Source organism: Perca fluviatilis, chromosome 19 (assembly GCF_010015445.1).
Source record: "Perca fluviatilis chromosome 19, GENO_Pfluv_1.0, whole genome shotgun sequence".
Classification (NCBI taxonomy): domain Eukaryota; kingdom Metazoa; phylum Chordata; class Actinopteri; order Perciformes; family Percidae; genus Perca; species Perca fluviatilis.
The window spans coordinates 14,280,811-14,304,177 of record NC_053130.1 but is presented as its reverse complement, the minus strand read 5'-3'; the positions used below and the strand labels follow the sequence as shown (position 1 = coordinate 14,304,177).

At 38.6% G+C, this 23,367-nt stretch overlaps 1 protein-coding gene across 3 annotated transcripts in view; it reads left to right on the top strand.

The window, feature by feature from the left end:
• adam12b (ADAM metallopeptidase domain 12b) overlaps positions 1-23,367 on the top strand; it is a 98,758-nt gene that overhangs the window by 29,809 nt on the left and 45,582 nt on the right. For all 3 annotated transcript variants that reach the window (XM_039783615.1, XM_039783617.1, XM_039783614.1), the window contains exon 5: positions 22,899-22,977. In XM_039783615.1, the coding sequence (XP_039639549.1) occupies positions 22,899-22,977 (79 nt within the window). The remainder of the gene's footprint in view (positions 1-22,898; positions 22,978-23,367) is intronic.

The window sequence follows — 23,367 nt, the reverse complement described above, 5'->3', positions numbered from 1 at the left end:
CACAGTGAACTGTGAAACAAGGGGTGGGAATCATTTGGAGTTCATAAATATGTTGATACACAAACATTCTCACACACAAACTGTTTCATATAAAGAGGAAAGATTGCTGTAAAGCCAGAATAAATAGTGCCAGGTTACATATCCGAGGCCATTGAAAATCGTACAAGAACGATGGCATCACTGTCTCTGGTCTTGTTCCTGCCAAAGTTTCTTATTCAGAGAGGGTGGAAAATATTTTCCCCTGCTGCTTTGGAATATAGATATTGACACTGGAATAATGGACTTGGTTCATTACTGGTCAGACCTCTATCATTAATAACACACGAGCAAACACAAATCGGACTGCTGAGATTTTCTGGCTGCTTCCCCTTTTCAAACTGCAGAACCTTAGTGGGAGTTGGGAAATGAAAATGAACGTTGTTGACTTCTAGAAGTGAAATTACTGATTTCTTTTTCTCTTTTTCATCCAACATATAACAGCCAACAACTCTGAAATATTGCAACTCTGAAACCACTATTAGAAAGATATTTCAATAAAAAGGCTATTTCAATAAGCGGATTATAACTTAATAAACACCCCTCCCACCGCCTAACTGCCATGCCTCTCTAGCACATTTCCAATTTCTTGCCAAACGAACATATAAAATAATCCTATAACTATATTGCCCTTTTCAAGAAATGCCATTCTCTCTTGAAAAACTCTGTACCGACTGAACCTTCCGTTCCCCGCTCTCCATTTGACCTCTAGTGACCTCAGCATCAGCTGTGAGTCATCCGTCACCATCCTGAGGCCCCGGAGCATGCTGCCATTCCCATCCGGCCTGTCTGTCTGTCAGGCCAGATGTGTCCTCTGATATCACGTCACCAGTTCAGCCAACTCAGAGCAGGTGTTCTCTGACCTCTATGTGGTTCAGTTTTGTCGAGACTGTGACCATTCAGTCTGGGGGCAGAAGGAAAGATGACGGCGCATAAAAGGAATATGCAAACGATTTTTATATAATGAATAATTTACAGTAATGTTTTCCAAGCTGGCAACAGTCAGTCCTTCTCGGATATGCATTTTTCATACATTCAACATATGCACATTGCATAGTCCAAGTATTGTTACAGTAGTTGAACCAATCTGGTGTTGCTGAGATATGCTTGACTTTTGACAATTGCTCACCATTAATAAAAATGTTTCCTTGTATTGTTTGAATCACTGTTTAACTGACTCTAAGCAGATAACTCTCTCTACTGTTCTGCTTTTACAGATGTGAACAGACAGTTGCCTTGTTCATGGATTCACAGCAGTGTGTCGCTGCAGTTCATGGCAGTCCACTGCTGCAGAATGAAAATACGGGAAACACAATGGATATTTGGTGTTTTTTTTGGAATACAGTTATAAATTATAGGGGAAACACTGCTATGTTGATCCATTAAAGAATGTCTTGATTGGATACTGAACTTCATCATTAGTGTGAGATGTATCTACAGCCACAACAAAATCTCATCATATATGAAGAAATATGTGGAATATTTTAATTAAACCTTAAACCTCTTAGACAGTAACTACTCATTGTCACAAAGGCATTTGAATAGCGAAGCACTGTTCAGACCCTCAAAACCTTATTTTCAGTTCTAGTCCAGATCATGATATTTCTGAAAGGACATTAACAGGAATTATGTCCAACACATCTTCAATTTAATGTAATGGTCCAAAATAGCATCTAATGTTTGAGTATTTAACTAAGGGTAAGCATGGTATTTCTTTGATGAATCAGGTGAGGAACATAAAAGCAATACAGTATGGAAGTAAGTTAACTTTAATGCTACTTATGGAGAACTGTGGTGAAAACATTGATGGTTTAGAAGTAAAAATTTATTGCAGAATCAAGGAAAAGGAACAAACAACCATTACGTTGTGGAAGCTCTGAATGCAAAGACCTCAGGATTTTAGTTAGTGATGCCTCTTTGTGCTGAGTTATGGCAAGTTTTTTCATCCTTTTTTGCTTGAATCTGCTGAGCCTGTGCAGTTTGCTCATTTGGCACCGCTACAGAGCACACCTGCTCCAAGGCCAGTGTGAAATGATCTCAGTCCTCACCAATATAAACACGCTACCAGATCCAATTAATAAACTGCTGTTTGTTAGCCGCTTGGCACTGTCCCAGATAAACTTGGCAACAGCAAGACCATTACAGATCTACTGAGGAGAGAAATCAGTGGGGGTCTGCTGCGTGTGTGAGGGGAGTGTTTCCCTAGGTAGCATACAGGAAGACGTGTGTTTAAGAGAGCCAGAGTCTCTTTGTTTTAGTAGCCTACAGCTTATAAATAAACACATAAACTTGGATTTGATTTGATTCTTCTGGTTGGTAGCGACGACTTCATTTTTTGTGTCCTTGCTGGTCACTGTAAAATATAGTATAGGCAGTGAGTGGACTGTATTTATTATATATTATATATTCTGTATTTCACACAGCCCCTAACATTTTGTGTGTCACTTTTACAAGTTATCACCAAAAGTGTATCACAGTTGTCAAGAAGAAGAGCCCTGCAAACCTCAGTTACAAAATGTTCCTGTTTGTTCAGATTTAATGTTATTTTGCAGTCTTTGTCAGCTCTGTTCTTAAGCAGTACACAGTGATTTTGTCCCACATGCTAGTTAATTTCAAATTGGTAGCTTAACATGTTTAAAAAGAAGAACATTTTTGAAAAGTTTTCCCATTACTCTTGTCATGTTTTTGTAGTTTTTATAATATAAGGTCAATAGAAATGGCCATGTCATGTACAATATTTAAGGCGTGGCGTGTTGTACAGTGCAACCAGAGCTGGACAGACATGCAGACTTGTGCCAGCAGCAGCTGCTTTGATGTATAACATTGATCAATGGCACAGTTGGCCATCTTCAAATGATTAATGGTGGCCTTATGGGACATTCCACATTAGTCTTGATTAAAGACTTCAATAGCACTGTCTGGGGGACAAAGGTGCTTGTGCGTGAGTGTGTGTGTGAGAGAAGTATCAAAGATGTACATCTTGGCCCACTTACTAAAGTTTTCTACATTTAATATCATAATTGCTCATTCTTAGGCCCAGTATTGTTTGAAATAGTTCAATACCAGTACTGATTTTTTACCACTATCGCTACAATTGACAATTATGGGATAGAGGTAAATACTATAAAATTATTTAGTTTCACAAGTATAGTCACCATAAGCTACTGGTCATACCAGCCTAATTAAGGCTGTAGTAAAACCTCTGAATGTATTGAATTAAGCAACAGTGTGTTTTATTGCTCATTAGTTTAACTTTTAATTTGTAAGAGGAAGAATGTGTTACTTCTTCTTTCAAAAGTAATATTGTCTTGCTTTAATAAAAGAAGCCAAAGTACTCAAATGTTGTCTAAAAACAAACAATTCAATAATGGCCAAAACTTTGATCAAAACCAGAAACTATCTGATCAGTAGAAAAGCAAGATTATAAGTCTGATCAGACACTTGATGCTTGCTTTAAGTCAGTTTTCAGTTATCTGTGCTATGGATGCATTTTAGTCAGTACCAAAAAAGCATCTATTCTATAGAGAATACAGTAACATTGAAATGCAAACTCAGCTCTTGAGAAAATAATAAAAAAAAACAGAAACATATTCTTACTGTGTCACCTGTGCTAGCATTGCTGTATGTAGTTTACTCTTAAGGCATGCATGATATATTGTCTTTGTGAGTGACTTCAATCCTTTTCCAAGAATGCTGTTTTTATTAAAAGAAATTTTTCAGCTTTTCTTTTTAAACTGGATGTGTTCATAGCCTAACTAGCTCTTTACAGAAGACCATGCGTTTCCTAGTGAGAACATTTCCTTTCATTCTTCTGTGGCCGGAAAGAAAAGAGGAAAAAGCCCCTTATGAAACACATGGCCACATCTAAAAAACATCATTATGTTTTTGACAGAAAAAAAAACAAAATCCCCATCCTCAATGTTTTTGTTATTGTTTTTATGGGAAAGAAGATGCACTCTATTTAAATAACAGCTGATAATGCCAAGATCTCTCTCAATAGGTGGTACCACAGAGAATGTATAATATCACCCAGTCAATTCAATGATGAGGAACTCAAACCAAACACAGAGAGATCCCAGGTTTCCTTTGCACTTTAATTGGATCTGTCAAGAATATCAGATAAATTGAACTGTATGTGGCTCTTTCTTTCAGCAGCGCTGTTTATGTGGAAAAGAATTGGCTGCTTACTTTTCTAGCTGTCAACCCAATGTCTAATCGGGGTTGTAAAAAGTACTTTTATGCGTGTAAATAGTCAGTAATGATGGCTTTCCATGCAGTCTATATAAAGCCGTGCTGACATAATGACCTGCATGAGGTCAGGGAATAGATGGATGCTGGATGTTGAGCAGCAGCAAACTTCACGAGTAACACTTTGACAGTCTACTTTTTCTTCTTCTGCCCCTCGCACCAATTCTTCCATCACTCCCACTTCCTCTGTTCCCACATGTCTGTGATCAAGTTGTTGTGAAGATCTCTTCCTGTGACATGTCTCTCTGTCTATATCCAGGTTTTCTACCCCCCTTATCTATTGCTGTCTCCCCCTATCCCTTCCTCCCACGCTCTCCACATGCATGCTTGTGTTTTCACTGAGCAGCTTCTGTCACCATGCAACCTGAGACCCTGTCAAGGCCACCAGTGGAGAACGTTGGACCTCAGGCTGCTGTTTGGTGCCAACACATGTGTACTCAGACTTTGGTGCCAAGTCTCTGTGTGACTTTACTTTGGATGCCAAGGCGTTTTGTTCTGCCTGTCACAATCAATTCAAACATTATTACAAGGTTAAACACCAGTCACCTTCATGCAAGGGGTTTCTATTAGCTGTGTCACTGCACTTTGCTTCATTGTGTATGCCTATTACTCTATGATTTCCTGGTATGATACAGTATAGCAGAGAAAACTGATGTCCAGTCTACTTTATATCTGTGCACATATTTGAATGCACTGCAAGAACATAATGCTACCTAGGCCGGTTGGCTTAGCTGAGCACAAAGACTGGAAATAAAGGGAAACAGTTAGCCTGGCTATGTCTACATATAGCAAAATCTGCCTACCAGCACATTATCATTAATTAACAGGTTATCTTGTTTGGTTAATCCATAACATTTGCCGTTTTGATGTGCTAGTCTATTACTTGGCTGCAATAAGTAACTTTCTGGAGTCTCTATGGTGCCGACGCAGACAGCTCCAGCAACAACAAAAAAACACAGGGCAACATTCTGCATTGGCCAAATAAATATATATGCAATACATGCACACATTCCTGGTCAGATTACTTTGTAGTATGAACAGCATATTTTCCACTGCTGACTGAAAATGGATTTTTGCAGCTGTATTATTTTCCAGAGGTATAAAATCCTTCCTCATAGTGTTATACACCACTTTGTGGTGTTTGAGTGTCTGATAAGCCTTTAAAGTAATTGATCTATCATTTAAATCGACCTTATCTGAATCTGGAATTTCGGTACCTGAAATATAAATCCCCACCAACCGTAAAACAAGCGTTTTATACAGGTTAACAGCAGTGGCTGGAAGTCCTTTAGCTGCTGCTGGCTTTTTGTCAGTATCAGGTTGAAAAACAAAATACATTGACAGTTAGACCTTCTCTTTTCACTTGTGCACGTGTGCAGTGACAACTATCCTTAAATGCACATCTTGTCTAGAAAGATGAGATCTGGAGCAAAGGATTATAGTAAGAGTTTACACACATCCTGTCTGTTTAAATATTGATTCGATTGTGAATTTCACCTCTTTTTCCCCTGATGACATTGTAGTTGTAGTTTTTGTTAGGCTTAGAGCACACACTAATCACATTTTGCCTCCTGCCATCTTTAATTAGTTGGTCAAAGAGTTTGTGGATAATGCAGAGCGTCTTTGGGGAAAGTTGCCATGTCTTGAAGGACAAAAAGTAAGAGAGAGAGGGAGAGCAGTCTTAGGCGTTGCTTGAGGAAAAGATTAGAGTGGTAGTTTTTTGACCAGTGGGATCAGAGCCAAGCATCGGAGACAAACTAGCTCAAAGGCTCTCCGTAGGTTCACTTTTTCTCTGTGCTTCTATCCTTCCCTAAAAGTGTGATTGATTTACCAGACCCAGTGATCTCTGGGAAAAATAAGTGTTAAGCCAGTTTTTTTGACCAAACGATAGTTTAAGTTGATTTGGCCTTAAAGAAAATCACATACTGTACTTCTGACCTGTAATAAAGTGTCTGCATGTTGTTATTCACAAAATTATGTGATTATGTAGCAATAGGTTTATTACAAATGTTACAACTACCTAAAACATTAGTTGGAGTGCAACAGATAAAGTCAAGAATTTTAAGGAATAATAAGCCAAAATGATGTATGTGTTCCAGTTATTGTCATAATTTTGCATTTAATTAAAGGGTTAAATACATTAAATCACTAATGCAGTATGTCAGTGTACCATCTATTTGTTCACTGCTCCATACATATTTTTAGGGGCCCTCAGCAGTACAGAGGATGGTGAGGGTGTTGTCAAAGAACTTTGTCAATATAGTCAAGTTGTGGTTGAGTGGAACATCTCCCAATTTAACTGCTTTTAACCTGGTTTTAACCTTATATATACTGTACAGAGAGTGGGCCTGTCAAGGTGCTAGCTAGCAGAACAATCAGGATCCTGTGAGCACAAGCAGTTTTCTGTTTCCTGTCTGAGCACTTAACAGAGAGCAAAAGCCTCCAAATGAGAGCACAGATGTTATGCATTTGCGGCCTTGTTCACAAACTCCTTAAAAAGGCTGCAGTCGGTTTAGAATTTTAAATTAGACTGTGATATACTCAGTAGAGATGGTCCGATACCATTTTTTGCTTCCCGATACCGATTCTGATACCTGAACTTGCGTATCGGCCGATGCCGAGTACCAATCCGATACCAGTGTGTCATATATTTTATTATGTTTTGTATACTACTATCCCTGTATGGATGTGATATGATTTATATCTTTGTTGTCGGTCTGGCTCAGGTTAAACTCTTTGTGAAACATGAACAAACACAAACAATGAATGCCACAGAACTTTCTTTTATTATCCAGTTTGACAGTTATAACGGAAAAAGAACATAAATAAACTACTTTAACGTAGATTTTCTTTAGGACTTTATTACGCGGTATCAGATCGGTACATAAACTATGAAGGTAAATATGGTGCAAAACGTGAGAGCTTGTAGAATACAATGTGAGAACTTGCAGAACAAAAAAATTTAACTTGTATGTTAAAATTTGCACTTGTAAAATAAAAATTTGCACTTGTAAAATAAAAATTTGCACTTGTAAAATAAAAATTTGCACTTGTAAAATAAAAATGTGCACTTGTAAAATAAAAATTTGCACTTGTAAAATAAAAATTTGCACTTGTAAAAATTATTCACATTTGAAGTCACAAAAGAAAAAAACTGCAGAGCTTGTAAAAAATCTGAACTTGTAAATTGAAATTTGCACTTGTAGAAAAAATATTCACAAATGTGTAGATTGATATTTGCATGAACACAATGACAGCTGCAAACTTGTAATGCAACATTTACTCATGTACTTTTTTTTTACTCAGGTTGATTTTCCATCACAACCACAACTCAGTGATTACAACCTCTCGAATCTGTCACTGTATGCGCTCTCTCGCATCACAAAGAGGCGAATCTGCGCCTCGACTTTTGCAACACTTGTTGCGATACATTTGGTGCAAAACTAATTTGTACCTGTGGACTTAGGCTGTGGAGCTCTGATCCAACAGAACGGGGAAAGCAGGGTTTCTATCGCCAGATGAGGGACAACTCTGTCCGGCTTATTTAGCTATGTCGCATGGAAGCCTGGTTGAATAGCAAGCTAGCGTTAGCTAACTAACCAACCAGCCTGATTCTAAATAAATACCTTTTAATTATCTTAACACTTTTTAACAGTCAAACTGAAACACTGGCGGTGAGCTCCAGGTCCCAAGACGGACCGTCACCAGCGGGTATCGGCCAGCGAGCAACATCGCTATTATTGCCAGAAAGCGTCGGCTGCCGACCTCGACCTGCAGTCGGAGCTCCAGCGGGACGCGCAGAGCCCCGCACCCGGTAGCATCGGCACATCCCCGGGCCATGACCACAGCTTGCTTTGCTGATGTTGTGCCTCACTGCCAATCATTGCACCCGCTTGGCAGCAACAATAGCTTCTGCAGAATTACATCCACCTCGCGGACAGCAGCAATTATTTTGCCGAATAATGCGTCATCTCTTAACCCTCGTTGCTGCCGAGATTTGCACCCAGGTAGCAAGGAAATGATAGTCTGATAAAACATTGATGTCTCAGAAACGTTGTAAAATTATAATCATCATTGATGAACATGACAAAGGGAATGTATATAGCCTACATTTTAATTAAACAGTAGCTACTTTGCCTTATAAAATCATTATTTCCCCTTATGGATGGAAGTCTTGGCAGGGATGCAGAACTTGGCGCGTGTTACCCGCTGATGACGGTCCGTCTGCGGCTGCAGGACCTGGAGCTCACCGCCAGTGTTTCAGTTTGACTGTTAAAGTGTTTAGATAACTAAAAGGTATTTATTTAGAAGCTGGTTAGTTAGCTAACGTAGCTTGCTATTCCACCAACACTAGCGGTGAGCTGCTACCGGCGCGGGGGCTCTCCGTGTCCGCTGGAGCTCCGACTGCAGGTCGAGGTCGGCAGCAGCTTTCTGGCAATAATAGCGATGTTGCTCCCGCTGGCCGATACCCGCTGGTGACGGTCCGTCTGCAGGACCTGGAGCTCACCGCCAGTGTTTCAGTTTGACTGTTAAAAAGTGTTAAGATAATTAAAAGGTATTTATTTAGAATCAGGCTGGTTGGTTAGTTAGCTAAGACTAGCTTGCTATTCAACCAGGCTTCCATGCGCATAGCTAAATAACCCGGACAGAGTTGTCCCTCATCTGGCGATAGAAACCCTGCTTTCCCCGTTCTGTTGGATCAGAGCTCCACAGCCTAAGTCCACAGGTACAAATTAGTTTTGCACCAAATGTATCGCAACAAGTGTTGCAAAAGTCGAGTAGCAGATTAGAGCATAACTTGCTGATGCGAAACGAACCGGTTTATCACTGAGTTAATGTTGTTATGAAGTTTGCAGTGTTATTGCTGTTCATGCAAATATCAATCTACACATTTGTGAATATTTTTTACACGTACAAATTTCAATTTACAATTAAGTTCAGATTTTTTACACGCTCTCATGTTTTTCTTTTGTCTGACTTCAAATGTGAATAATTTTTACAAGTGCACATTTTTATTTTACAAGTGCAAATTTTTATTTTACAAGTGCAAATTTTTATTTTACAAGTGCAAATTTTTATTTTACAAGTGCAAATTTTAACATACAAGTTAAATTTTTTTGTTCTGCAAGTTCTCACATTGTATTCTACAAGCTCTCACGTTTTGCACCATATTTACCTTCATATATAGTGCCCGTTCAAAATGTGCCTGTTTGGAACGGGCCGATTGCTTGGGCTGTGGTATTGCTGCTAGGGCTGAAACGATTCCTCGAATAACTCGAATAATTCGATTACAAAAAATCCTCGATGCAAAATGACTTGCCTCGAAGCTTCGTTAAATCAATGTTACCAACGTTGTATGCTGACGGACGGTGTTTCCGCACGGAGCATTATTACTGTCGCACACCAGACACGGGTCAGTCTGCTGCTGGCGACACATGCTAGAGCGTAAATAGCGAGGGGCTACAGACTGGAGAAAACGACAGAAAGTGTCCAAAGTTTGGAATCAGTTCAAACGTAATTAAAACTAAAAGTGTGTCTACTGCGAAATCGAACTAGCTTACCACGATAATAGCACGACGTCAGTGCTTGAGCATCTCAACAGAAAACATGGAGTCTAACTTAATCCTCCATTCCACGAAGCGGACCCGACAAAAGTAAATCACAGAGTCGTATGGACGATGAAACTACACCAAACACAACAACTACCAAAAACAAAGACAAGAAAATACGTAGTGGTGACCACGATCTGATCTAAAGAGCTGACGCGTTGACTATCCCTTCGGAAAAACAGCGGATTGTTGCGCATATCTCTCTCTCTCTCTCTCTCTCTCTCTCTCTCTCTCTCTCTCTCTCTCTTCCACGGAGAAACAGCTGATCAACGATCTAATAGCATAAGTGTAACAGAGCTGTGTGACATTATAATCAAATATATAAATGAAAATAGGTTGAGTATAACTAATATTTACATATAGGCCTACTGTATATACAGATCAGTCTCAGGTTGAAACTTGTAGTTCTGAAAGTTAAGTTGCACAACTTAATGTAATGTTTGTGTATGTTTAATGTATGCCTTAGTTTGAGGTTGATATCATTTGGAAAAAAAAAATTCTTTAAAAACAATGTAATATGGCAGTTAAATGCACCTAATATGTTTAGTTTTTTGAGAGATGATATTGTAAGCAATGTAGGCAATACAAATGTTGTTTTTTCCGAAAATGTTGCTTTTTTCCCTAGTTTTGGTTGTTTAAAAACGCAAAAAAAATGTATCCGATTAATCGATCGATAAAGTGCTAGATTAATCGATTACAAAAAGAATCGATAGCTGCAGCCCTAATTGCTGCTTGTAATTCTCTAGAACCATTGTACCCCAAAATTACTTACAGAAGGACCGCAATCCACTTAATATGCATCTCCACTCTATAGCCTGCTACTGACTTACAGTGCACTTACATCAGAGGAAGACATTGTACTTCTACATTTACCTGACAGAGAATGTGGCAGATTCAGAATTTAATCACAAAATATCACAATTAAAATGTGGAGTAATCAGACATTTGCCTCATGGACTCATGGCAGTGCGCTAACCAGCTGGCCCGTTATGAGAGCCAATCAGCAACAAGCTGAGTTAATCAACCACCAAAACCGGACCGAGTTTTCGAAATCACCTACTACATATGGCAGACGACTGCAGTATGCAATATGAAACAGTTTAATTATTTTATTCTGCATTATGTTAGACCAGGCTGAGCCTTTGAACAAGCTCTTAAAGCACTGGGAAAAAAAGAACTCACACCACTATTGCAAATGAAAAATATAACTTATTGAGCTTTGCATTTTTTTGTTTGTTTACTTTATAAGATGCTGAAAATTTAAGAAACTGAAACTTAATTTCTAAAATATTTATGTGAAATAAGCAAATAAAACAAACCCTTATTATGAAATGAAATATTAAATCTAATGTATATACATACAAGACTGGTATCTCTCTGCCCTGTCAGACGCTGCTCTCCCTGGCATCTGCCTGCTCCGTGGCCGGTGTGTGAGTGACAGCCCGGTCAGCGAGCTTGTTATGTTGGGCCCGCAATTTCTTGTGGAGCTTTATAACTTTGAAAAACCACAGGTTCCAGTTAATCTTATAGTGGATATGTTTGTTGTTTTATTTAAAGGTGCCCTGCCATACAAAACCGTTTTTACTTGCATTTTTTGAAATATGTTAGGTCCATGTTTGTGTTATGTTGTGAATGTGAAAATGAACTGCTACCTCCTTTGTCAGCTCTAGCCACTGAAAAGAAATAAGCAGAGAAATCAGACCAATTACAAAAGCTGGTCAGTCTGACATCATATTGCCTGAGCTCATTACTATTCATTATATATATATATATATATATATAAGCCAGCGACCCCGGCAGGCACCCGCCGGCTGTCATGTCAGACTGTGGAGCTTCTGAACTCTGACACCGTCGCACCAATCAAGCATCAAGCCATCAATTTTCGTAAACTGGCCCATATATGAGCTCTACATAGTTGATTTCTCGCATAAAAAGTCTCCGAAGTGAATTGAGTGATGAAATAGCAGACGAACAATGTAAATAGTTTCCAGTTGTTTGCCACAATGGCAATCCGCGGTTGTTGTGATTGTTGCAGCACTTTGCATTATGGGATACAGTAGGTGAGATAGACTGGTCCGAGGCATACTGGAGAATTTCTCAGAATCAGTACGACATCCGGGTATTTTTGGCATACTGCAGATTTAGCTTTTGTTTGCATACTGCATACTATATGCTACATTTTGGCCAAGTCAGAACAACACACACACACACACACATACAGAGGTGTCCCAATTTATTAGCTAGATAGTGTGGGGCTACATGTTGATGGTGCATAATATTCATATTTAACCTCAGCATCATTTATCTGCATCAGCAGGAAACACTGATGTAAAAAAAACCTGGAGAATGTGGTAGATGAGAAATTACATTACACTCACTCTAAATAGATTTATCAAGATAATAAAATGCATGTGTTAGTACATTATAATGCAGATTATGCATTTGCCTATGACAGGTTTAGAGTACAATTTGTCATCAAATTACAGGGAATCAGCCAGCAGTAGGGCTGCAACTAACGTTTGGTCTAATAAATGTCAGGAAATGGTGAAAAGGTCCAAAAGGACGTCCTTAAATGTCTTGTTTAGTCCACAACTCAAAGATATTACGTTTAATGACAGATGAGTAAGGAAACTAGACAATATTCACATTTAAGAAACTGGAATTAGAGAATTTCTAAAATGACTCAAAGCAATTAATCGATTATCAAAATAGTTGGCGATTAATATAATAGTTAACAACTAATTGATAAGTCTTTGCAGCTCTAGTCAGCAGTAGAGTGTATCAAAATCACTTTTCACACGCAAACCTCGCCATAAAAGCTTGATATAAAAGCTTTAATGAGAAATTATCTTCAAAGTAGAAATTGCTTTGTGTGTGATTCAAATCCTCCTACATTATATCTCAGCATGGCACAGAGAATGGGTCATTTGTAGTGGACCCATGAGAAATAAGGACTGTTCTGCTTGAGACGGCACAGCTTAGCAGCTATTTCACACTCTCAGGGGTGTTTATCTGATATGGTTAATGCCAATATCGCTCACCATGCTATCAGCTCATACTGGTGATATAAAATACAGATTATAGGGATTATTGAGATTGCTGCTGATGCTGCTCCTCCTGATCTTACATTGCCCTTATCATGTATGTTCCTGATCCATTCAGTTTAGAGTCAGCCTCTCTAAACATAAACAACTAAACATTATAAACGCATATCGCCATGCATGTATAACATACTGTATGCACAGCAGCCTCTTGCAGAACTCTGCCAGGTCACATATTGTAGGTTTCAGCACAATGTGACTAATGGCTTTATCAGTAAACGGACTGCTTACATGCATCAGTTCAGGTGTTTACATACAGCACATAAGCACACACACACACACACAGAGAGAGAGAGAGAGAGAGAGAGAGAGAGAGAGAGAGAGAGAGAGAGAGAGGAAGTATGTGTTCACTGTAAATCCAGATGTGCTTTGGAAAACAAGGTAAAGAGGAAGTGTATCATATGACATCACTGATAGAGGGGAAGTTTTTGCTGTACTGGGTCCATGTTGAACTTGACAACACAGGGGAAGCAGCACAATTAATTCACAGGCTGTGTGTATAAACACAGAAGGCAGTAGGATTTTTTTTCTATGGACTAAAATACAGAGGCATACTGTTGCAGATTTAGTTCTGAATCTGCAGATAAGCAGATAAATGTATATTGAAAGTGATAAATATGTTCTTTTTGGACAGAAACAGGAAATCTACATGAAAACATGTATGATTCCCATTTACAATTGAGGAATGTGTATATGTTTAAACTGGTAAAGTATGGTAGTCTTAAGGATACTTTTACAACTGGGGTTTAATCTTTGCAGTTTAGGTCATAATTTTGTTGTGCCCATATACAGAGGCTCAGTCCTTGACACAGTGGCTATGGGTTATATATATATATAACATATACTAACTATATATATTGTCTGAATTTAAACTCTTGAAGGTCAGTGGCATTTTTTGTAATCCTTTTATAGGCCTTATTGAGAGGCCACCGGTTTTATGCCATACTGTATGTATCCTGTGGTCAGCGGGTAAATAAATGAAGTGCAATTTTGTATTTTAGACTGCTCAAACTGGCCATAGCTATCAGAGAAACAAAAAAAAAAAAAAAAAAAAAAGAATAAGGGGCCCTGATTAACTTAAAAGCACTTTGTTGTTTTACCAGCCGTAGCCCGTCCAGTAATTGACATCTCCCGCTCAATACCCAGCAGCCATGACAACTCACGTTATACCGCATCAGCATCAGTGACAGATTGCTCACCCTGATCCTCATGTTAAAATTATACATCAGTGCCAAGTGAAAGTTTCCATCTCCACCATGTTTGCAAAGTAATGGGGTGGAGAATGACAGATTGTATGCTATTATCTTATTTGAGAATCAGCGTAGCATCCACGAAAGTGTAAAAAGGGGTTTAATGACGTGAGACATTTTTTAAAAGGAGGGGAAGAATGCCATGTGCGGTCTGGGACTGGAGAGCTGATGTTCTGGGATGTGTGCAGTCAGTGAAGTGACGGCATGTTATATTAAAGCAGTTGTCTTGTGCAGCACAAGTGCTCCTCACAACTTGGAAGTTTAAAGTTGTCAGTGTGTCAACTTTTAGGATTTAAAAAAGGATGAGGGAGAGCGGGAGATGATTCATATTGATATGCACTAGTTATTTCTTGTGTTTTTTGCAGGAAGAAAGAAATGACACGATAAGACAAAAGTAAAAGGGAAGGGAAGAAAAATGAAAAGAAAGACAAAAACATCTTTAATATTTTTTTTCTGCTCAGCCCTTAATTGCATATTTCCCCTGAAGACAAAAAAGTATGGCTGAACAATGAGGCTGCCCAGGGGAGCCACCATAGATTAATTGGACAGATAGGAACCCTCTGACATTAACATTTATGCATTTGTTTACTCTTTTTCAATGAATAATAATAGGCCACCTCCCTTGAAGATCCCTAGTCACTCATTAGTTCCGGTGTCTAGCTTGTTATGGATGGGAATATAGAAGCAGCAAAAGCAAAAAACAGTTCCTCTCTCAGTACTGGGCAGGCATACAGAAACTATTTCCAGAAGTTGTTTAGAACACTTATTTCTCACAAACTTAAAATGGAGAAAGATTAGATGCTTCCACAAACACTTGGTTGTTCATGTATCCAACTTCAGTATACAGGAGAACAAGGCACAGTCTGGCAAGCATGCAAATAATCAACCTTTGGGCAAATTCTGCAAAAAACACAATGTACTGTATGATGTTTTTTTCAGTATGTTTGTAGTGTATTGTAATTTATTTTAGAAGATTTATCACCTGGATGATTATTCAGGCATGGTGTGCTAGGTTTTTCTATTAGCTTTACACCATTTTTAAATGGTTTAAATTAAAACATTAATGTTACAGATGCTTCTTCTCATATCTCTTCACTATTTAAGTAAGTACAATGCTTACAGTACATTAACCCTGTGAGATGTGTATTTCAGGTTTTACTGGCACCGTTAGCTAGCAGAAAAATGTCTGTATTTTTTAGGAAACATTGATAACTGACTCGTTATTGAGGTCAGCAAGCTGTAAACTTTGATTTCATTCAGAGCATTTAAAAAAAGCAATACTTCCTTGCTATCTCTTTTTTTTGTAGATGATCAATTATTTAAAGTATATTTCCAGAATGGAGTAATGATGTAATATACTAGACTAGACTAGACTACAACTACACACCTATTTTCCCTAAAGGAAAGTAATATGAAAGCAGACAGCTTGTGCTGATATCATTATTTTCTTTCACATTAAACTCCACGTGACTCTCCACTAAAATGAAAATAATGAAATAAAAATAAATAAGTCAACAACAAAAACGTTTATGCTGTAAAAAGAAAAAGGGGGAGGGGGTTTAATATTGTTTGCTTGTCACTTAGTACACCACCCAACACAAGTGTTGGCTAACTAATTATTAGTTTGAGTTCAGGGAGGTAAGTGACTCAACATAAGCAATTATGGATTACCATCTGGTATAGAAGTTATCAGTTGAACCTCTCAAAGTAAATTAATTTTTTCTAAATGCAAAAAAACAACAACATTTAATCCTCCAGCCAAGAGGAGGTTGGGTTGGATTTGGACTCTTCCTTAGTGATTAGTTACTGAAGATATAAGTACAAGATCTCCTTGGACTTGTAACTGTTTGCACTGTTAATACAATAGATTGATCAAGCATGTATTCAGTGTGTTTTGCTATCAAGAGCATATTTTGCTAACAGCTCACCACATAAAGAGTTTATGGTTCACTGCTTGTTAGTGGGTGGTGATGTTGCCTCCCGGCAATTTGAGTTTGTACCGTCATCATCCGGTGCCCAGAAATATTCTGTGCTGCTTTGTTAGCGTAATAAAGAATTCATACGCTCCTTGAGCCACACATTTCCCATTCATAACAATCTAATGTTTAGCTGTGGAAGCTCGGAGCATTAACTACCACAAACGGCCTCAGTGGTGCAATATGTGGAGAGGATACAAATGCCAGTGGCTGATTTTGCAAAAGATGTCGTTACAGCGGCTGACCGTACCCAGAGAGACGTTTTGTGTGCAGGGTTCACTCTTACTGTACTGTAGAAGAGCGCATTTTCCCTCCCACTGATTTGACAAACTATTCCTTTTAAAAGGTCCAGGGGGAATATGACATCATGCTTTTTGTACAGTTATGGGGAAAAATATGTTTATTGTGGGAATTTTTTTTATGTAGTTAAATATTCTGGACGTGTAGACCAGCAGCTATGAAACAGTTCATTCTTTTATTGATTTAACTTCAGTATAAATTGCAATGTTTCACAGCCACCAGACATGTGCTTTCCTTATAAAAAGGTTCGGGGCTTGACACCACAGCATTTGTAATCCTTGTTTTGAACCTGCAGCCTTGCATTTTTAACCAAATTATGTTATCAATTCCTCTGACTTTTTAAGACTATGATAGTAAAAAGCAGTCCCAGTAAAAAGCAGTGGGTGGTAAAAAGAAGAAATATCTGAAAGCACAAAAGGTAAGGTTTCCATCGTCATGCTATAAAAAAAAACAAAAAAAAAACTTTGGAGATAAAGAAGATACTGGCATGTCAGAGGGAAAAGGCATACCCAGAGCAAAGAAACTGACTCCAGTGATCTGTGAGTTCTTAAGACTCTCACAAACTAGAAAGATGTCTGACAAAAGATACACAATCCCACACTATGGATACCTACATTTATTATTATATACTTACGTTATACAGTTAGAAATACAGTCACCATTCACTGTGTGCTATAAAATGGTCAGAAGAGGGGTACAGTACAATCCAATATGGATATCTGCAATACATCAACGTGAACAATGTAAAATGTCTCCTGTTAGAGGGATGCTGTCTATTTCCCAACAGTCACTGACCATCAGAAACCTCCTATCTCCCAAGGAGAAAAAACTATATGAACTCACTGTCACTTGCTATCATTTCCTCTTATTACTTTCTGCCAACATCAATATATTATCTTTCATGGGGCCTACAGTCTTCACAGAAATCCAGTCAAGCGGTCATGAAAGCGATCATATGGTCAGTGTTGTAGCTCAAACAGGAAAATGTCATTTGAATATATTTTTAGGCATTTGTGTTTTTCCACGAATGCCTGTGATTTTGTTAATTTTAGAGAGTGTATGAGAAAGAGCCTCCCCCATCTGTATCACTATACCGTGATTCATCATTCACTTCTGCTTTCTAGTGCAGAAAGCCTTCTTTCTCCCTCTGCAATTTGTTTTACTGATGTGATGACTTCACTCGCCTTGGATTCCACATCACACAGAGCTGTGAAGCCTGAGGTGAGGGACGCAGACGGAGAATGTTTTTTGAATGAGTGTACCCCTAGTGATGGAATGGCAAAAAGGCAGGTTTTGATCTGAATCTGAACCGAATGTCAACTATAAACTGGATGCAACCCATAACATTTGTCACTGTAGATTGTAAATTGTGGGCTTGAGCACTAATATATTAAGTAATTGGTACATTTGTATCTGCAGTGCCATTCTGGGTCTTTAATCTCTAAAAAGAACATGGTAGAAATTACTATTTTATGTCTTTTTGTCTTTTCCCCCCCCCCCTATGTTCACGATCGTATTTTGGGGAAAGTGTCATCTGGACCTTTGTAAACTCACAGCAGAACCATTTAAAAATGAGCAGTAGAGAGCAAGTGCACTCTGTGTCTTCTAACTAAGCAAAGAGGGATCTTGACTCATTAAGCAGCTATCTTTGCTTTGGTCAGTCAATATTAAAATAGGCATGGCCGATCAGTTTGTTTGATATTGGTCTACTGTCTGTTGGAGTGTTTATATTGGACATGTTTAGTCTGCTCTCACATTAATGTGACTTTTGAGCCAAACTAGCAGCAGGACTCAGACGCCTAGTCAGTCAGTCAGTCCAACACTTTGAGAAGATTTTTTGGGGGGCATTTTAGGCCTTTATTAGACAGGAAAGCTTGAGACGTGTCCTCAGTAAGGACTGAGCCTTCGTACACGCTACCATGGTACGCTACCATGGTACGCTACCATGGTACGCTACCATGAGCACCCCCAGACTGAAGAATCTTGACAAGTATAGTTTAGTATAGTATGGATAGTCATGAAATGTTGTACAGACATTCATGGGCCCCAGAGGATCTATCCTAATGACTTTGGTGAACTACTGACCTTTCCTCTGGCGCCACCATGAGGTTGGCATATTCAAGATCCCCAGGGAAGAATCCTAATCACTTTCGTGATTCCCTGACATCATGTCAAGTGCCACCAGCTGATTTTGCATGATTGCTTTTTTCATTTGTCCAATACTTTTGTTTATTAGCAGACACCTGCAAAACATATGCCATTCCCATCAGCCTTAACTGTACTTGTGCTAATTTGAAAATTAAACTAAGATGGTAGATATTATACCTGCTAAATGTTAGCATTGTCATTGTGGGCATGTTAGCATGCTCAAAGAGCTGCTGTGCCTAAATACTGTCTCACAGAGCTGTTAGCATGGCTTGACACATTTTGATTTCAGTGGGACAACAGAGTTCAGCACAGATTAAGGATAAAAAATATGCCTGTTACCAAACTGATAATATAGTTAAGGTGATACAATTGACACGTGGATTGTATTTTCACAAGCTACAGTTATGTGATTGTTACCCAGAGAGGCACAGATGTACTTGAGGAATCTTTTACAAAGCCAGAGAAGTAGAGTGAAGGAAGGCACTCCTCTAATTCTGCAGTTCAGGAGATTTTTCAGTTTTTCTCTCTCCACTCCTCCCACCCTCATCTCCTTCTCTCCCTGGTTTTCTCTGGCTTTGTACACTCCAGTGCACCCGCTACAGCCAAGCCTAAGCTGAAGGGACATTGAGCTGTATGTAAATCAATTTGGAACGCAGCCGTATGTGGAAATAGAATTAGACTTGTCAACCACACCTCTTTAGTTTCTCCTCTCTTCTTCATCTCTCTCTCCTTCTGTAGGAGTTAAACATGCAGTACCATAAGTAGCAGCTATAGGAAGGCTTAGGGTTAGGCTCGTGGGGGGAGAGGGGATTAAAAGAATTCACTGAAGTTAGCATTCTTCAAAGGAAGCAGAGAGACTGCAAAAGGAGCCACATTTCTCTCAAATGGTTTCATGCTCAAGGGGCTTTGTGTAATGGTGAATTATTACATGTGGCATGGAGTCACATATATGTAAATGAGGCTCAGCACTTTAAATTTGCACGGAACAGTGTACTCTCTGGATGCCCGAAAAAAAAAGGATGATATTAAAAAACACTGATTCATGTAAACAACGTGTGACACATCCAGTTTCGGCTTCATCGATTATCCCTTTGTAGCGAGTGTGTGTCTGCTAGGTTTGATTTGTTCTTTTCAAATAAGACTAATCTAAACACATTTTTGGTTCAGCAACAACAACAGTTCTATCTTAGGTAATTTCAGATATGACAGAAAGGCATGCAGCAGAAACAGGAAGAGGGATTTTGTATGGTCCACTGTAATGAGTTTTTCTGCTGTGTCCTTGTCTGTATGGTCCCTGCATTTTGATAGTCAAGTCATATCTCCAGAAGCCATTCAGTGATTGTTGTGTGGGATGTACTGTGTCTGCAATCCACCTACGTCAAGGGATGGAAAGGAAAGAGAAGCTTCTTCTGAGACATCAGGGATCAGAGGTTAAAAGGTAGACCAAGAATCACAAATATCTCCTTTAAATGCCTTTTCAAAATAAGAAAGCATACTCCTAATTATTTTCAATGACAATCAACAATATAAGCATGGAGGAGAGTGTGGAAAGCTATTCATCTAGCTTTTAGAAACGATCAGTGAATCATGCCGTAAATGTATTTTTAGAGAAATGTAATTAATTAAGAGCAGTTTGAAAGATTCTAAATAAAAGAGATGGGAGATTATTTTTTAAAGACAAATAACGTTATGTTTTCTGCCTCCCAGAGGTGCTATTAAAGAGCCCCTCATTCATCACAATTAACCCGGACAACCATTAGTGAATCATTAATTAGATGTTAGACTGTGTCTAATGAATTGCAACACACATTTAGGAGCATTGAATCAGTGGTTATTGACTCAAGCAGTTATAGAAGATTTATATATTTTTTTAAACATTTTTCAAATTTTTTGAAGAAGAAACATTTAAAGGGACAGTTCACCCCAAAACAAAACATGCGTATTTTCCTCTTACCTGTAGTGCTATTTATCAATCTAGATTGTGTTGGTGTGAGTTGTCCAGTGTTGGAGATGTTGCCCGTAGAGATATCTGCTTTCTCTTGACTATAATGGAACTAGATGGCACTCGGCTTGTGGTGCTCAAAGCTCTAAAAAAAATACATTTGATCAGCAATGTCTCTTCCAGAAATCATGACCTGTTTACTCTGGATATTTCCCAGACCTCCTAATTGTGAGCAGTTTCTTGTAGGACCTAGGCTTGCTGCAGTAGTTTGTGTATCCGGTATTACACGGTGGTCAGGCACACACTGTATTCATTATTTGCCCACTGTTGTTTTTTTTTACAAAATAAATAAATAAAACCCATTATGTTCATTTTCCTGTATCAGCGGCTACGTTCCTCAAATAAAAAACTATGTTTGTTATCAATACTTAGTCGAATGACAAACACTAGTCAAATGTTTAGAATCCATCACTAAATTCATTCATTGTTATAGTATAATTATTTTAGGAATTATGCATAAAAAAGTCTCACATACCCCCTGCAGTACTCCAAACTACCCCTAGGGGTACTAGTACCACCATTTGAGAAACATTGACATAGAGACTAAGGAGTAACCAACAAGACAATGGCGGAGGATTTTGTGTCAAAGCAAAAGCGCCTGTTTGGTAATATTTCGGATTTAAACCCAATGTTAATAGGGAACCTGATAACGTTAATGAGGCAATCTGACAGAGGCACCCTCATTTTCCTCCAGTGTTGGGGTTGACACACGTCTTACGTGCAGTGAGAATGACATTCTCTATCTGGTCTCAATAAAAATGTTAAATCTTTTTTTTAATACACATGCTCAGGAAAAAGTAAGGCCAAGGCCTGTTTTTAAAGGATTGTAGTCAGTCCAATAGCTCAGATTTACTTCTCTATACTGGGACAGTAAAAAGGCAAAGAGACAAACATTAGAGCAGTAGAGATATGAGAACCAAGGGCATTTGATCATCAGCATTCAGCTGTGGAAGATACACAATCCCACACCACAGAGCAAAAAGGTAACCAGCAAGGGCATAGGGAAACACTTTGCAAACACACTAAACATCCATGGCCTCATAAACTGTGTACTCTTGCCAAGGAGTTGATTACAGGCAGATTCCATCATGTAAAACCCAAAGCTTTAATACAGTATGTGTTGTAGTACCAGGAGCCACGCTGCCATAAGCTGGCTCACCCAAACATGCCCCCAAAGTACAGCACTTGAGCCTTTGCTTGGAATTACCGCTCAAATGACACAAATCCCATCTTTACTGCAAACACATCCTGTATTAGTGCATGTTAAATGTGCCTTTCTTTCAACAAAAACATCATAGTATTGCTTTGGTGTTATTGGGTAGTGGGTGTTTATCAGTGTCTCTTTTTAAACACTGATTTTTTCAAGTTGAGTAGAAAGATACATATTTGGGGATTTTCCATTAAGCATATGCTACCCTCTGATGTGTCATCCATTTTTAATGAAACATACGGGGTTCTTTAAAGTGATTACTGGCCGCTGGCTTATCTGATTTGTTTTAGAGATTGCTAATGGTATGATAAGGCACATTAAAGCAATAATAAGTATTTAATGATGTTAAATGTGGTCAAGCTCAGGCCACAGAGGATTGATTATTTTTTAAACAGGTCATAAAAGATGAACTTTGAATACACCGATAAGATATTAAATTGTCCTGAAGTATGAAACACACACACACACACACACACACACACACACACACACACACACACACACACACACACACACACACACACATCCTGAGATCATCCTGCCTGATGTCAGTGTGATTATGCAGCTGCAAAAGATGGGTGTTCCTGCTGCTGCTTTGCCAATGCTTGGGGTAGGGCTCACTGTGTCCATCTGCTCATGGCCCTAGGAGGAAAACACACGGACACAGTTTAAAATATATCCACAGACACACACACACACACACACATATGCACAGAAATGCACATAGACAAAATAATTACCTCAGCAGGGATTCTACTCAGTCAAGCCGAGTGCCAGGGGATTCAATGACATGTACAAATCACCTAATAAATTCACAAAAAGTCAAGTCTTTGCTAGCTTCAGAATGCTAAGCATTTCATCCACATTACCCCCCACATCCTTACAAGCAACACTGAATCTACATAAAAAAGGTAGAGTAGTCTTAAAACTCAGAATATTTTTCAATTTTAGATTCACAGTGTTGAAAAATTACATTGGTTTGTTTGAGTTGACTTTCTTTTTTTTCTTTTTTTCTTAGGGGTCTTTTTGCAAGCCATTACACTGAGACACATTACCGGGAGGATGGAAGTGCAGTCACCGGTGCTCACAACTTCACGGTACGGTGGCACTCGAGTGCTTTTGACATTTATGGTCGAGTTGACGTGCAGCAGTGTTCCTCAGTCACGCTGTAAAAACTGACCCTTTAAAAGTGTTCACGAAGACAGATGTTTTTTTTTACTCAGAGGATCAGTATTATAAATGATAATCTACACTGTATTTTATGCACTAGTTAAAAATCTATTTTAGGATTGAAAATAGATAGTTTAATTATTTTTAATTGGTTGTTATTTTTTCACCAATATAATATGACCCAATGTGTATTTGAAAGCCTCTAGCTGTTGCTGAAAAGGACATTTATCCTGTGGCCTACTGGATGATAAACAGCATTTTATACTAGCAGTTGTTCAGCCAACATTGCTATCAGGATTTTTATTATTGAATCCCCA